The sequence below is a fragment of the Tamandua tetradactyla genome, chromosome 11 (genome assembly GCF_023851605.1).
Source record: "Tamandua tetradactyla isolate mTamTet1 chromosome 11, mTamTet1.pri, whole genome shotgun sequence".
NCBI classification, from domain to species: Eukaryota; Metazoa; Chordata; class Mammalia; order Pilosa; family Myrmecophagidae; genus Tamandua; species Tamandua tetradactyla.
The window spans coordinates 57,934,338-57,946,358 of record NC_135337.1 but is presented as its reverse complement, the minus strand read 5'-3'; the positions used below and the strand labels follow the sequence as shown (position 1 = coordinate 57,946,358).

Here is a 12,021-nt window from a genome sequence, read left to right as displayed (position 1 = left end):
GTATTTATTTATTTATTTTTATTAATAAAAAATTAACAACAATTGAACAAAACATTAACGTATTATCATTCTGTTCTATATGTATAATCAGTAATTCACAATATCATCACATAGTTGCATATTCATCATCAATATCATTTCTTAGAACATTTGCATCAATTCAGAAAAAGAAATAAAAAGACAACAGAAAAAGAAATAAAGCAAAAACAGAAAAAAAAAAGATTATATATACCATACTCCTTACCCCTCCCTTTCATTGATCACTAGCATTTCAAACTATATTTATTTTAACATTTGTTCCCCCTATTATTTATTTTTTTCCATGTGTTCTACTCATTTGTTGACAAGGTAGATAAAAGGAGCATCAGACACAAGGTTTTCACAATCACACAGTCACATTGTGAAAGCTATGTCATTATTCAATCATCATCAAGAAACATGGCTACCGGAACACAGCTCCACGTTTTCAGGCAGTTCCCTCCAGCCTCTCCATTACATCTTGAATAACAAGGTGATATCTACTTACTGCGTAAGAATAACCTCCAGGATAACCTCTCGACTCTGGAATCTCTCAGCCATTGACATTTTGTCTCATTTCACTCTTCCCTCTTTTGGTCGAGAAGGTTTTCTCAATCCCTTGATGCTGAGTCTCAGCTCATTCTAGGGTTTCTCTCCCACGTTGCCAGGAAGGTCCACACCCCTGGGAGTCATGTCCCATGTAGACAGGAGGGGGCGTGGTAAGTTTGTTTGTTGTGTTGGCTGGAGAGAGAGGCCACATCTGAGCAATGAAAAAGATTCTCTTGGGGCTGACTCTTAGGCCTAAATTCTAAGTAGACTTGACCTATCCTTTGTGGGGTTAAGTTTCATGTGAACAAACCCCAAGCCTGGGGACTCAGCCTATAGCTTTGGTTGTCCACACTGCTTGTGTGAATATCAAGAATTCAAGTTGGGGAAGTTGAATTTCTCCCCGTTCTCACCATTCTTTGGTGACTTTGCAAATACTTTTTTATTCACTGATCGAATCACTCTGGGATTCATCGGGGCATCACTCTGGACAAACCAACAAAATCTCATGTCCCACCCAAGGTTTCAAGTACTTATGGTGTTCAATCAAGCTATCTACATAAGTTTTATTAGGAAATGCACTAGTCAAAATATAAATTTTGTGCCAAATAAATGTTTCTTGCTTTAGTCTCACACATAAGGTGAAATTTTAAAATATTAACTACCATCTATTTTCAGCACCCTGCAATAATGACATTCCTTTGTTCTTCCTCATGGAAAAACATTTTTAAAATTTGTACATTTAGTCACTATTATTATACACTCTAGGCATTCCTAGATTATAACATCTCAATCTTTATCGTCTATCTTTCTTTCTGATTTCATTTATGCACCCAGCCGTCCTCCCTCTATCATTCTCACATTCAGCTTCATTTAGTGTTTTAACATAATTGTATTACAGTTAGGTAGTAGAACTTTTGTTAATATCCTACAGGTCTCTGAGGGTCTATTCATTTCTTTTTAATCTATTTCCTCTCTGTTGTTGAAATTTGTTAAATTCTATTGATGTGTTCTCAAGTTCACTGATTCTATCCTCTATCATCTCCAATCTACTGTGAATATATCCAGCAATATCTTTATTTTCGTTATTTTATTGTTCAGTTCTATAATTTATATTTGATTTTTTATTACTTTTATTTTTTTGTTGAAATTTTCTATAATTTCATTTGTTAAGGAGAATTCATAGTAGCTTTCTGAAGCATTTTTAGAAGATCGCTTTAAAATCCTGTTCAGATAATACTAACATCTGATTTATCTTGGTGTCTGTTGATTTTTCCTTTTCTTTCTCATCCATGTTCTGATTTTCTTGGTTCTTGGTATGGTGAATGATTTCTATTGTATCGTGAACATTTTAACTATTATAACCTGACTTTGGATTCTACCTAATCACTTTTAGCAGGCATTCCCGCTCTATGAATGTGTGAGGGCCAGTTGGGTGTGTATTTTAAGCTTTCCGCTAGGCTCCACCTTCACCACTCCAACAAGTGTGGGGTGCTGACACACTAGCTCTTTGCAGAAGAATGGAATAGAAGCTAAGCTTCCCCCTCAGCTCCACTGACATCTTCCTTGCGAAAATGAAGCACAGACACATACTTACCTAATTGGGACATAAACTCAGCCCCCCCCGCTGGACCCCAGTGATGAGAGGAGAAGGAGAGGAGCACCAACTAACTTAATTTGCACAGCCTCTTTCAGTCTCACTGATGCCACTTGGATGTGGAGGCTCAGCTCCCCCACTGTACCCTGCTGACATGGGTGGGAGTAAGGTGGCGGAGAGAACTAGAGTGCCAATTTGGTCTGCTTCCACTCCTCCTTCAGTCTTCATTACCGCCCTATGGGGACAGAGGTTCCCCACTAAGCACCCACTGACACAAGCCTGGCAAGGGAATCAGAACATTAGCTCCCTGCTTAGCCTATTGATACCGTGTGGCTGAGGGAATCTGCCACACCTGGATAGAGGGTTAGCAACATGAGGAAGGAAAATCAGAGTTGAAGAGAGCAAGGGAAGGGGTGGGTGTTTTTTCCTGTTCTCTTTTTTTCCAAGAAGGTATTCTGTGATTAGATTATCTCATTTTCCTGGTTCTTTGGCTAGGGGGAACCAGAGGTTTTTTTTGTTTTGTTTTGTTTTGTTTTGTCTGTCACTTAGTGGTTCCAGCATCTGCAATGCCCTGTCCAGGACATATGGCAGACAAGCCCAGGAAATTCACCATCATGTCCCTCTTCCAGTCCCAAGGTTCTTGGGCAGTTTGCTTTCTCTCCATCTTTAAGCATTTTCCTTTGCCTGTTTATTGGGTTGTATCCAGGGTTTTTTAGTTATAAGAGGGAGGACCTTGAAGGAATGGAGTTATAATATCCTGGCGAAAATCAATCTCTATTTATAGCTTTCTAAGTACTTGTGTTCCCCAAGATTCTGTCTTTTATCTTGCTTTCTCTTCTTTCCTTCCATAGACTTACTTACCACAAGATATACATTGAAAATTCACAAATCATTGTCTCCCTTTCCTAATCTTAGTTCAGTTCCCCACTGGAATCCTCAACCTGGCTGTCCTGTAAATACCTGTTGCCCAAAATGTAACTTATTATCCACATGCGCATATGTATATAGACATTCCCTCAAATAGGCTCTTCTCCCTTTATTTCTGAACTTGGTTAATGACCCATTCAGAACTCACTCAGAAATGCCAAGCGGAAGCCCATCAGTCATCCTACTTTCTCCATAGCATACAAATTCCAATACATCACCATGCTCTGGCCATTCTCCCTACTAAAATCAATCCCTTTCTCTCCATTTCCTCTGGTAAAGCCTAGAGCATTTACTCAAAATCTCATTCCTGGGCTATTCTAATAGCTTTCTAATTTGTCAACTTGCTCTCTCTCTAGCACATCTTCCAGAGACTCCAGAGAAATCTTTTAAAAATATAAATATACTTAAGTTTGCTTTAGTCCTTTAGTAATTCCCCTTTACCTCCAATAGATAAATTCTAACCCCTAAATTTTCAGACTTAACTTCCATAATTTGATCCATCCATTCTGGAAACATGCTGTGCTGTCTCAGAGCCCACACTTGGTCCATGCTTTGATCACACTGTTCTGTCTGCCTGAAATGTCTTTCTCTCCTTCCCTGATCTCACTCCTATTAGGTCTAAAAGATTTCAGTCATGTACTCTCTTCTGGGAAATTTTTTCTGACTCCCTATGTGAAATGTTTCCTTCCCTGTTTCTAAAACACCCTATATATGTTGCAATTGTTGGTTTGCTTTTGCCTCCCATCCTGTTTTCTAGGGAGAGTGTGTGCAAGTTTCCATTTCTACCTCTGTGTAATATGGATACAGAACAGAAAGGCTAGCAGTTTCATCCTTTGACTGGGCCTCTTGGAGAGGCAGTATGCCGTAGTGGTTAAGAGCACAGACTCTGGAGAAGAACACCTGGCTTCAAATCCTAACTCTACCATTTACTAGTTTTGTGACATTTATCAGTGTCCCAATCTGCAAAATAGGCATAACAGTGTTTAGTTCATTGAAATAGAAGTGAAGATTAAATAAAACAATGTAGAACATTGTCTGGTATGTAGAAAAATTGTATAATTGTTTGATATAACAATGTAAAACATTGGTATGTAGATTATATTATATGTGTTTGCTATTATCTTGCAATGTTCTTATATTTTACTAAACATTATCTGTAACATTAAAAACATGTCCTTTTCTTTCTAATGGTTAATATTTCCCACTCAAACCCTTAGTAATGCCCTTGCTAGTCCACAGGAAGTAACAGTGAATGTGATATTTTTTTCAAGGAGAATTCTCCTGGAAAATGGCCAATCTAGAGTATTTTCTTTTAGAATTGATATTACTCTGTTAGGGACTTTGTTAAGAATTATTATTTTTAAAATAGAATACATGAAAAGTAATATGGAAGTAACCACTCAGGTATTTTCTAGTGGTTGACAATAACTGTTGTGAAAGTGCTTAGGGAAAATCTTAGATAATTGACTAAAATGGAACCACTAAAGTGATTTTCTATGCTCAAAAGCTGTCTATACCACTGTGAAATAGAGGTTTATGATTCCTTCCCAGCAGTGAGCGTCCTCCCTAGAAAACAAGCCAAAAAGAGCCACTTTAAGAAGTATAAATTGCTCAATATATATTTGTTGAATAATGAATATTTTATGGAAACCCCACTCAGATTAAGAGCGTCTCACAATACTTGGGGGTGGGGGTGGGGAAGGCTACAAAGCAAGGACATGCATAGATGTGTATTTCCTTACTCAAAAAAAACTGATGCTCAAGTATAAAATTAATCATTTTAAAAATTTCCTTAAGCAAGAGTTTCTCAAATTTGAAACCCACCCATTTCTCCACTTACCATCCATCCCCTTCCCCATCTCCCACAGCCATTATTTCTTGAAAAAGACATTTGATAACAGTGGAAAGCTGAGCTCTGTTTTTCACCTGCTATCTCCAAGACAATAGCACCATGAGCACCCTTTTCAAAGATGCCTGGAGTTCTTCTGGATGTCAGTCCAGGAAAGGTTATGGAAACAAATCAGCTCTGCATTGCAGGGAACCCTTTAAAACCTTCTATTGGCTACTTTGAAGAGGGCAAACTCAACCTTGAGTGAAATTTTTATTAGAAACCTTAACCAGATGTGGTTTAAATTCTAATGCAATGGATAATTTCTGTTGTTGTCTGGTGAAAAAGAAATTACCACAGTTGATTACATGCAGAAATAGCTTTATTAAGTCATGCAGCACTTTTTTTTAAACCTATGTGGAATACCCAAACATTTTTTAATGACATAAGAAATAGCTAGCACATCTTTGGTAAGCAGGTTCCACTTTCACAATTTTATATACGTCAATGATCAACTACAGATTTTTCATGTCTTTCAGTATATCTTTCTTACAGCAATTTGTCAAAACATTTGTTACACAAATACACGACTTAAGAAATACATACACTATGAAAAGAAATATCAGACATTAACAGGATTTGAAATGTTTAAAGCAAACACAATAATAGGGCTACACAAGGGACTGTGGCATCTTTCAGTTCATTTCTGTATTTTATTCTCTTTTGAAAGACATTTTCTCCAAAGTTCCTCTGTCCAGGTTTCATTTCCTGTAAATGGATCATGCTCTCATTTTTTTTCCCTCCTCAAATGACGTTTTAGCAAGTTGAAATCTCTCAGCTGAGAAAAAGGAAAGTTATCAACTCACAAGGGGCATTTATTGACACCTATTTTTTAAATAGCCTAAGCCACAGCACATACTTTAAAACACAAAAGTCAATCACAGACAGGCGGCGCGTCACGCTGGGAGCAGTCCATGCCTTCCGCACGCCGCAAGGAGAGGCAGGTCGGGCTCCTGAGGCCCAGAGCTCACATGATGATGCATTTGTCGAGCAGCTTCTCGGTGGCCTTGGGCACCTCGGCTTTCCTCTGGGGGATCTGGAGGCAGCCGGCGGGCTTCTTCTCGTGGGTCAGCAGCATGAGGAACAGCTCCCGCACGTTGACATCGGTCTTCGCCGAGGTCTCCAGGAAGCCGCAATTCCACTCCAGCGCGTAGGCGGCTCCATCCCTCAGCGCCAGCTCGCGGTGGCCGTCGTCGCTTTTGTTGCCCACCAGCACGATGGGGCACTTATGCAGGTTGTTGCCTTTGATCTCGCAGATCAGCTCATAGAAGGGCTTCAGCTCCTCCAGGGTCTGCTTCTTGGTGACCGAGTAGACCAGAATGAAGGCGTGACCCTTGGCAATGGCGAGGCGCTTCAGGCCCGGGTATCGGGGGCTGCCGGTGGTGTCGGTGATGTGCAGGGCGCCCACGCTGTTGTCGCAGCTCATCACCTGGCGGTAGGTGTCTTCGATGGTCGGCAGGTAGACATCACGGAAGGTGCCGCGCACCCACCTCTGCACCAGCGCGCTCTTGCCCACGCCCGCGGAGCCCATCACCACCACGCGGTAGTCTTTGCTCCTTCTCTGCGGCATCAGGGCGCGGATGATAAGCAGAGTGGGCAGGGGCCGCAGCCGCCGCATCAGCCGTTCCTTGAAGCCAAAGCAGCAGTTGCCCATTGTCGGGAATTGGCGGGGAGTTGCGTGCACAACTTCCCTGGGGCCAAGTCGGTCGTAGGGGTAGCCTAGGAAGGAAGTAAAGGGAGAATGAGAGATGGGGGGGGGCCTAGCCTAACCTCGGGATGGAGACCACGGAGGACGCTGGGGAAAGTCGATGCTCAGAAGGTACCTGGGCAGGACGAACAGCGTGGAGTTTGGGAGAACACACACACACACCGCGCGGTCGGGGTGGCAGATCCCGCTGCTGAGCGATGGACAGGGGACCTACGCAGACCTGAGTTAAAGTGCTATACGGAGTAGACAGGTGGACTTCTTTTCTTTTTTGAGGGGGGAGGTATAAAAATGGAAAAGTGCACCATTCGTTGAAGAGAAACGGGTGAGAAGAGCTAACTATACACCGAGGCTGAAAGTCATGGAGGCATTTAGAATCTCAGCACCACAAGACCAGGGAGAGGAGGGGAGTGGAGGGCTTTTGGGTGGAAGAGTTGCGGGTGGAGGTTGAACAGCAGAGAGTCGACTGGACATGGGCTGTGAGAGAGCTGTGGGGCGGGCGTTGCCGCTGTCCCAGGACAACGCGAATGGGACTGGACTGGACCAGGTGCGCACGGGCCGGCCTCCATCCAGGTGGAGCCGGGGAAGAGGCTGGGGCAGCGCCCTTGTCCTCAGCGCGCTGCCACTGCCTGGACCCCGAGGGCTCGTGCTCTCTGCATCCCTTTCCTCTCTCCTTCCCGGAGGTAGACCCGGCCTCGCTGCCCACCCCAGGCGCCCCCTAGAGACAGTGCAGGCGGGAGGGGACGCTCGCTCAGACCCTCTTTCGACGACTCCTCCCGCATACGCACACTTCGAAATGTTCTTTAACACCACGCTACTGTACTCTCATTTTCCCGGGACGGGCTATAAAATGAGCTGTAATAATGAATACCTGGCCCACACTTAAAACTATCTATCACCCAAACACGCTGGAATCAAACCTTTCCTCCAGGTAAGCCCCTGTCGCCTTTTCCCGTTCGGTATTAAAGTTCGTCAGCATCACCGCACCAGCGGGATCAATTGTTGAGCGATCACTGCGATCAAGGGTTGGATGCCGCGATCAGGGGTGTGGTCGCACCCCTGGAGAGGCTCCCCCAGAGTTCGTAGGGCTCTCCTGGTGCATGCAACCCCATGCCAAGGAAACCCGTTCTCCACGGCGAGGGTCCCGGGGACATGCAGGGATCCGCGCCCGCTCTGGGACGACGCGCCTACGGCTCCCACCGGTAACAGCCCGCACCCGTTCGCCCACCGCACCTTGCATTGGTGTGCCGGAAAAAGGCGGATGATGGCTTTCACCTCTCCCAGAGGCGCGAACGAGAGTTCTAGTGGGCAAATTCGCTCCACTTAGAACAAGAAGTAGTGACCAATCGCGGACTCCGAACAGCAGCCGGAGTCCAGTGGGGGAACTAGCGAGGTCGGAGGCTCCTGGAGAAATGCTCCAACAACTGTTGGACTCTGACTAGAGCCCCAGAGCCAGGGAGCGCAGGCTGGGAGACTCCAATCGCTCGATGCACAGGGGAAGTCTGGCTGTAAGGGGCTGGCTGAGCCCAGTCGCGGACCCCACAGGCTGCCCGGCGTCCCCCACACCTGAGTGGCTGGTCCCACAGCCCAGGGGCGGGGGGAGTGGGGTGGGAGGACAGCAGCCGCTCTGCGTCTTCAGCGGAGCCCGCCTTCTTTTGGCTTTCTTGGTATTGAGGATTCTAATCATGGGCATGGATCTGGGATGTTATACTCCAAACATTAGGATGAAGAAAACACACAGACGTACACGTACACGCACACACACACACACACACACACACACACACACACACACACGCTGCTTCTTGTGGTTACCTGGGACTACAAGGCAATGGCCTATCCAGATGAAGATGCTTAGGGGATTTACACTCTCAGCTCCAACTAGACATCACTCACCTACCCGGGTCCTTCTTAGCTCTACTCCCTTTCCTTCCTTCAGGGTTAACCTTTCCCAAAGCAGGCACCCTTCACATCCTTGAAGAAGGACCTGTTAGAATCTTCCCCACCGCTGCTGCAGGTGTCTCACAGAATCCCTTCCACTTAGTTCAGTAAACATGCGGCTAGCGGAAACCCCAGTTTTTTGTCCTTTAAGTAGAGTCCATAGGATAGCTGTTAGTATGTGCCAATTTGGCTGTTTAAGTGTTCAGTTGTTACCAGGGGAGGTATTTGGAAGATGGGATTAGCATCTACAATCCGCTGACCTCAAGTAAAGGAGATTACCCTCCAGAATGTGGGTGTGTTTAATTCTATCAGCTGGGAGTCTAATGCAAGAACTGGAGGTTTCCACAGGTGAGAAGAACTTCTTCCTCAAGATTTCACCACACATTCTTGCTGGAATTTCCAGCCTCCCAGCTTCCCCTGGGGAATTCAGACTGAAGACTTCAACCTCACCTTAGTAGTAGTATTCTAGCTTGGAGTCTTATAGAATTCAGCACCTGTAACTTGTATAAACCAGTCTCTAAATACATACATACATCTACCATACACATATCCTGTTGGTTTTGTTTCTCTGGATAACCCTGATTGATACAGTTCAACTAACACTTCCATTAGAAGAGCTTTTAGGATCTACTTGATGGTAGTTTAGACATAGATTCCATTTAAGGGGAGCTAGTGGTGTTCTCTAAATCAGAGACTCTATCTTATTCATCACCATTATTTTGCACAGTAAGTCTCAGCAGATCGTCTTCAGAAAAACCCTATAAGAAGCAGGACAAGTTTTTGTTTGTTTTAAAAATGAGAAAATGGAGGCTCTATGAGGTGGTCAAAGTGTTTAAGTGCATGTGCTTTGGAGTTAAAAGTTCCAGAATTTAGAGCACTTACTGATAAACCTCTTAAAGCTTCAGTTTTCTCACTTGATAAAGTGGGACTACCAACAGTATCTGCTTCATAAATTCGTTATGAGGATTGAATAAGCTAATACATATACTTCTCTTAGCATAGTTCATGGGACAAGCAACCCACAATGTAGGATTTTCTTTTAAAATTAAACTGTTGACTTTTCTCACCCATTAGAACCAGATTTAGGCAAAATTGTGACCACAACACAATTTGTATTAGAACCTCATGAGATTAAACACAATTGGTTGTCTATCTCTCTGTTACCCTCTCCCTTGAATATATCTGGCATCACAATCTCTCTTTTGCTTAATGAACCCACTTGAGTTGGGCCTCCTAAAGCAGTTTGTCATATTCTCCATAATTTTCCCACCCCAAAACTGTTGTGATCCTTTCCCTCTGGGTTGCATTCCTTGTGCTGAAACGACGAAGTCCTAATCACATCATGTCCCATGTCTACAGGACACTGGTTCTAAAGCTCTTCCCTTATGTTATATTATTTAATGTTCAGTACAGCATTGTAATTAGAAATCATTGTCCTTATTTACAGATAAGTAAAGGAAAGCCTAAAGCAGAATATTAAGATGGGCCCTATAGCCTTTGCAACTGGTGTTACTTCTATGATTATTTTATGTTATATGGCAAAAGGAAGATTATCCAGCAGGCCTGATCTAATCACACAAGCCCCTTAAATGCATAGAGTTTCCTCTGGCTGTATCTGAAAATTGAATTGTCATGGGAACCACAGTCTGCAAAAGTAGGTCAGGACCTCTGTGTTGAATCTAAATGGGGTGACTGCCTGCAAAAATAAGAGACTTGCATAGGATACAAAATAACATAATAGCTAAACGCCCAGGGTACAATAAAAATACAGTTAAAAATCACTTATAGCATCAAATACCAGGAAAATCAAAACCTGAGTGAGAAAAGAGAATCAAATGACACCAACACGGAGCTTAATCAGATATTGAAATTTTCTAACAAATATTTTAAAGTAGTGATTATAAGAATACTTCAGTAAGCAATTATAAATTCTCTTGGAAAAAAATAAAGACTCTCAGAAGAACAGGAAATTGTAAGAGAGTTCTAAATGGAAATTATAGAATTGAAAATAAAATAATAAAAATTTAAAAACTCCCTTGATGGACCCAATAGTAGAATGTACATGACAGGTGATACAGCCAGAGAACTTTAGGATGCAGCAATAGAGTTTAACCCCACTCTGTACAAGAATTAAAAACAGACAGGGGGTGCATGGGTTGTTCAGTGGTAGAATTCTCTCCTGCCATGTAGAATACCAGGGTTGGATTACTGGTATGTGCATTTCCACCCGCTAAAGAAAAAAAAATCAAATGATGCTGCAATAATGTAATACTCACATGGAAAAAGAATGAAAATGACTCCCACCATACAGTATACAAAAACAAAAATAAAAAACAACAGACTGAAAAAAAAAAAGGATCTTAAGGACCTGTGGGACAGTAGCCAAAATTTCAAAATTTTATCAACAGAATTCTAGAAAGAAAGGAGAAAGAGAGTGTGGATGAAAGGGTATTTGACGAACTAATGGCTACTTCCCAAATTTGCCAAAAGCATAAACTCTCAGTTCCTGGAATCTGAATGAACCCTTAACAGGATAATCCCAAGGAAATCCATGTCAAGATATATCATCATTAACTTCTGAAACCTGAAGACAGAAGACAAAGAGAAATTATATATTACCAATAGAAGAATATTAATTTGAAAGATAGCAGATTTCCTATCTGAAACCACAGAGGTTAATGGAAGTGGTATGGGAAGATTGTGGGAAGACAGTGGAGTAGGATGCTCCAGTAATCAGTTCCTGAACTAGAACAACACCAAAACAACTATTAAACAGGCAAGAACTGTCTCTATCATCTATTTAGAAGCTCTGGAGTGGGTAGAACACTGTAGAGCATCCAGAGAAGAAAAGGAGGAAGAGATGCATAAATCATGGTAAACACAAGTAGATTGCTCTCTCTTTGTGGTGGTTACCACTGCCCCACCCCCACTCTCATGGCAATCTAGCAATCTCTTGGAATAGCTTGCTGGTGTCAGAAAGGGGCATCAAAATCCACTTTTCCAGGTGGGCTACGGTGGCTTAGCAGGCAAGAATGCTTGCCTGCCATGCCAGAGGACCTGGGTTTGATTCCTGGTGCCTGCCCATGTAAAAAAAAAATCCACTTCTGCAAGAACTGGAATGGGTACAAGCCTCTGCTGATCACAATTTTTGATGAGCTACTTTGTATCACTGGGAATCCAGTTCTCAGGGTAGCCATTGTTTCAACCCATCCTAGACCAAGGCAGTGGAGGAGATTTAAAGATGGTACATTTCCTAGAGCTATGGAAAACAGTTGAATGGCTGCATTTGCTGGGCAGATCAAGAAAACACAGCTGGTATAGCCATGGAAGAAGTTCCTGGAGCCTTCCTGGCCCCTCCCTTATCCCCTCACCAGGACAATTTGGAGGCAGCTGATGCTC

At 43.1% G+C, this 12,021-nt stretch overlaps 1 protein-coding gene across 1 annotated transcript; it reads right to left on the bottom strand.

Moving 5' to 3' along the window:
* Nucleotides 1–5,680: 5,680 nt before the first annotated feature.
* Nucleotides 5,681–6,630, bottom strand: DIRAS3 (DIRAS family GTPase 3). The gene has a single exon (XM_077119504.1). It carries the CDS (start codon nt 6,628–6,630, stop codon nt 5,944–5,946), a length of 687 nt encoding a protein of 228 aa, XP_076975619.1. The 3' UTR covers nt 5,681–5,943.
* Between the last annotated feature and the right edge of the window lie 5,391 nt (nt 6,631–12,021).

Excerpts from the sequence above, each read along its gene's own strand:
- DIRAS3 (XM_077119504.1), bottom strand. The coding sequence starts at position 6,630 with ATGGGCAACTGCTGCTTTGGCTTCAAGGAACGGCTGATGCGGCGGCTG.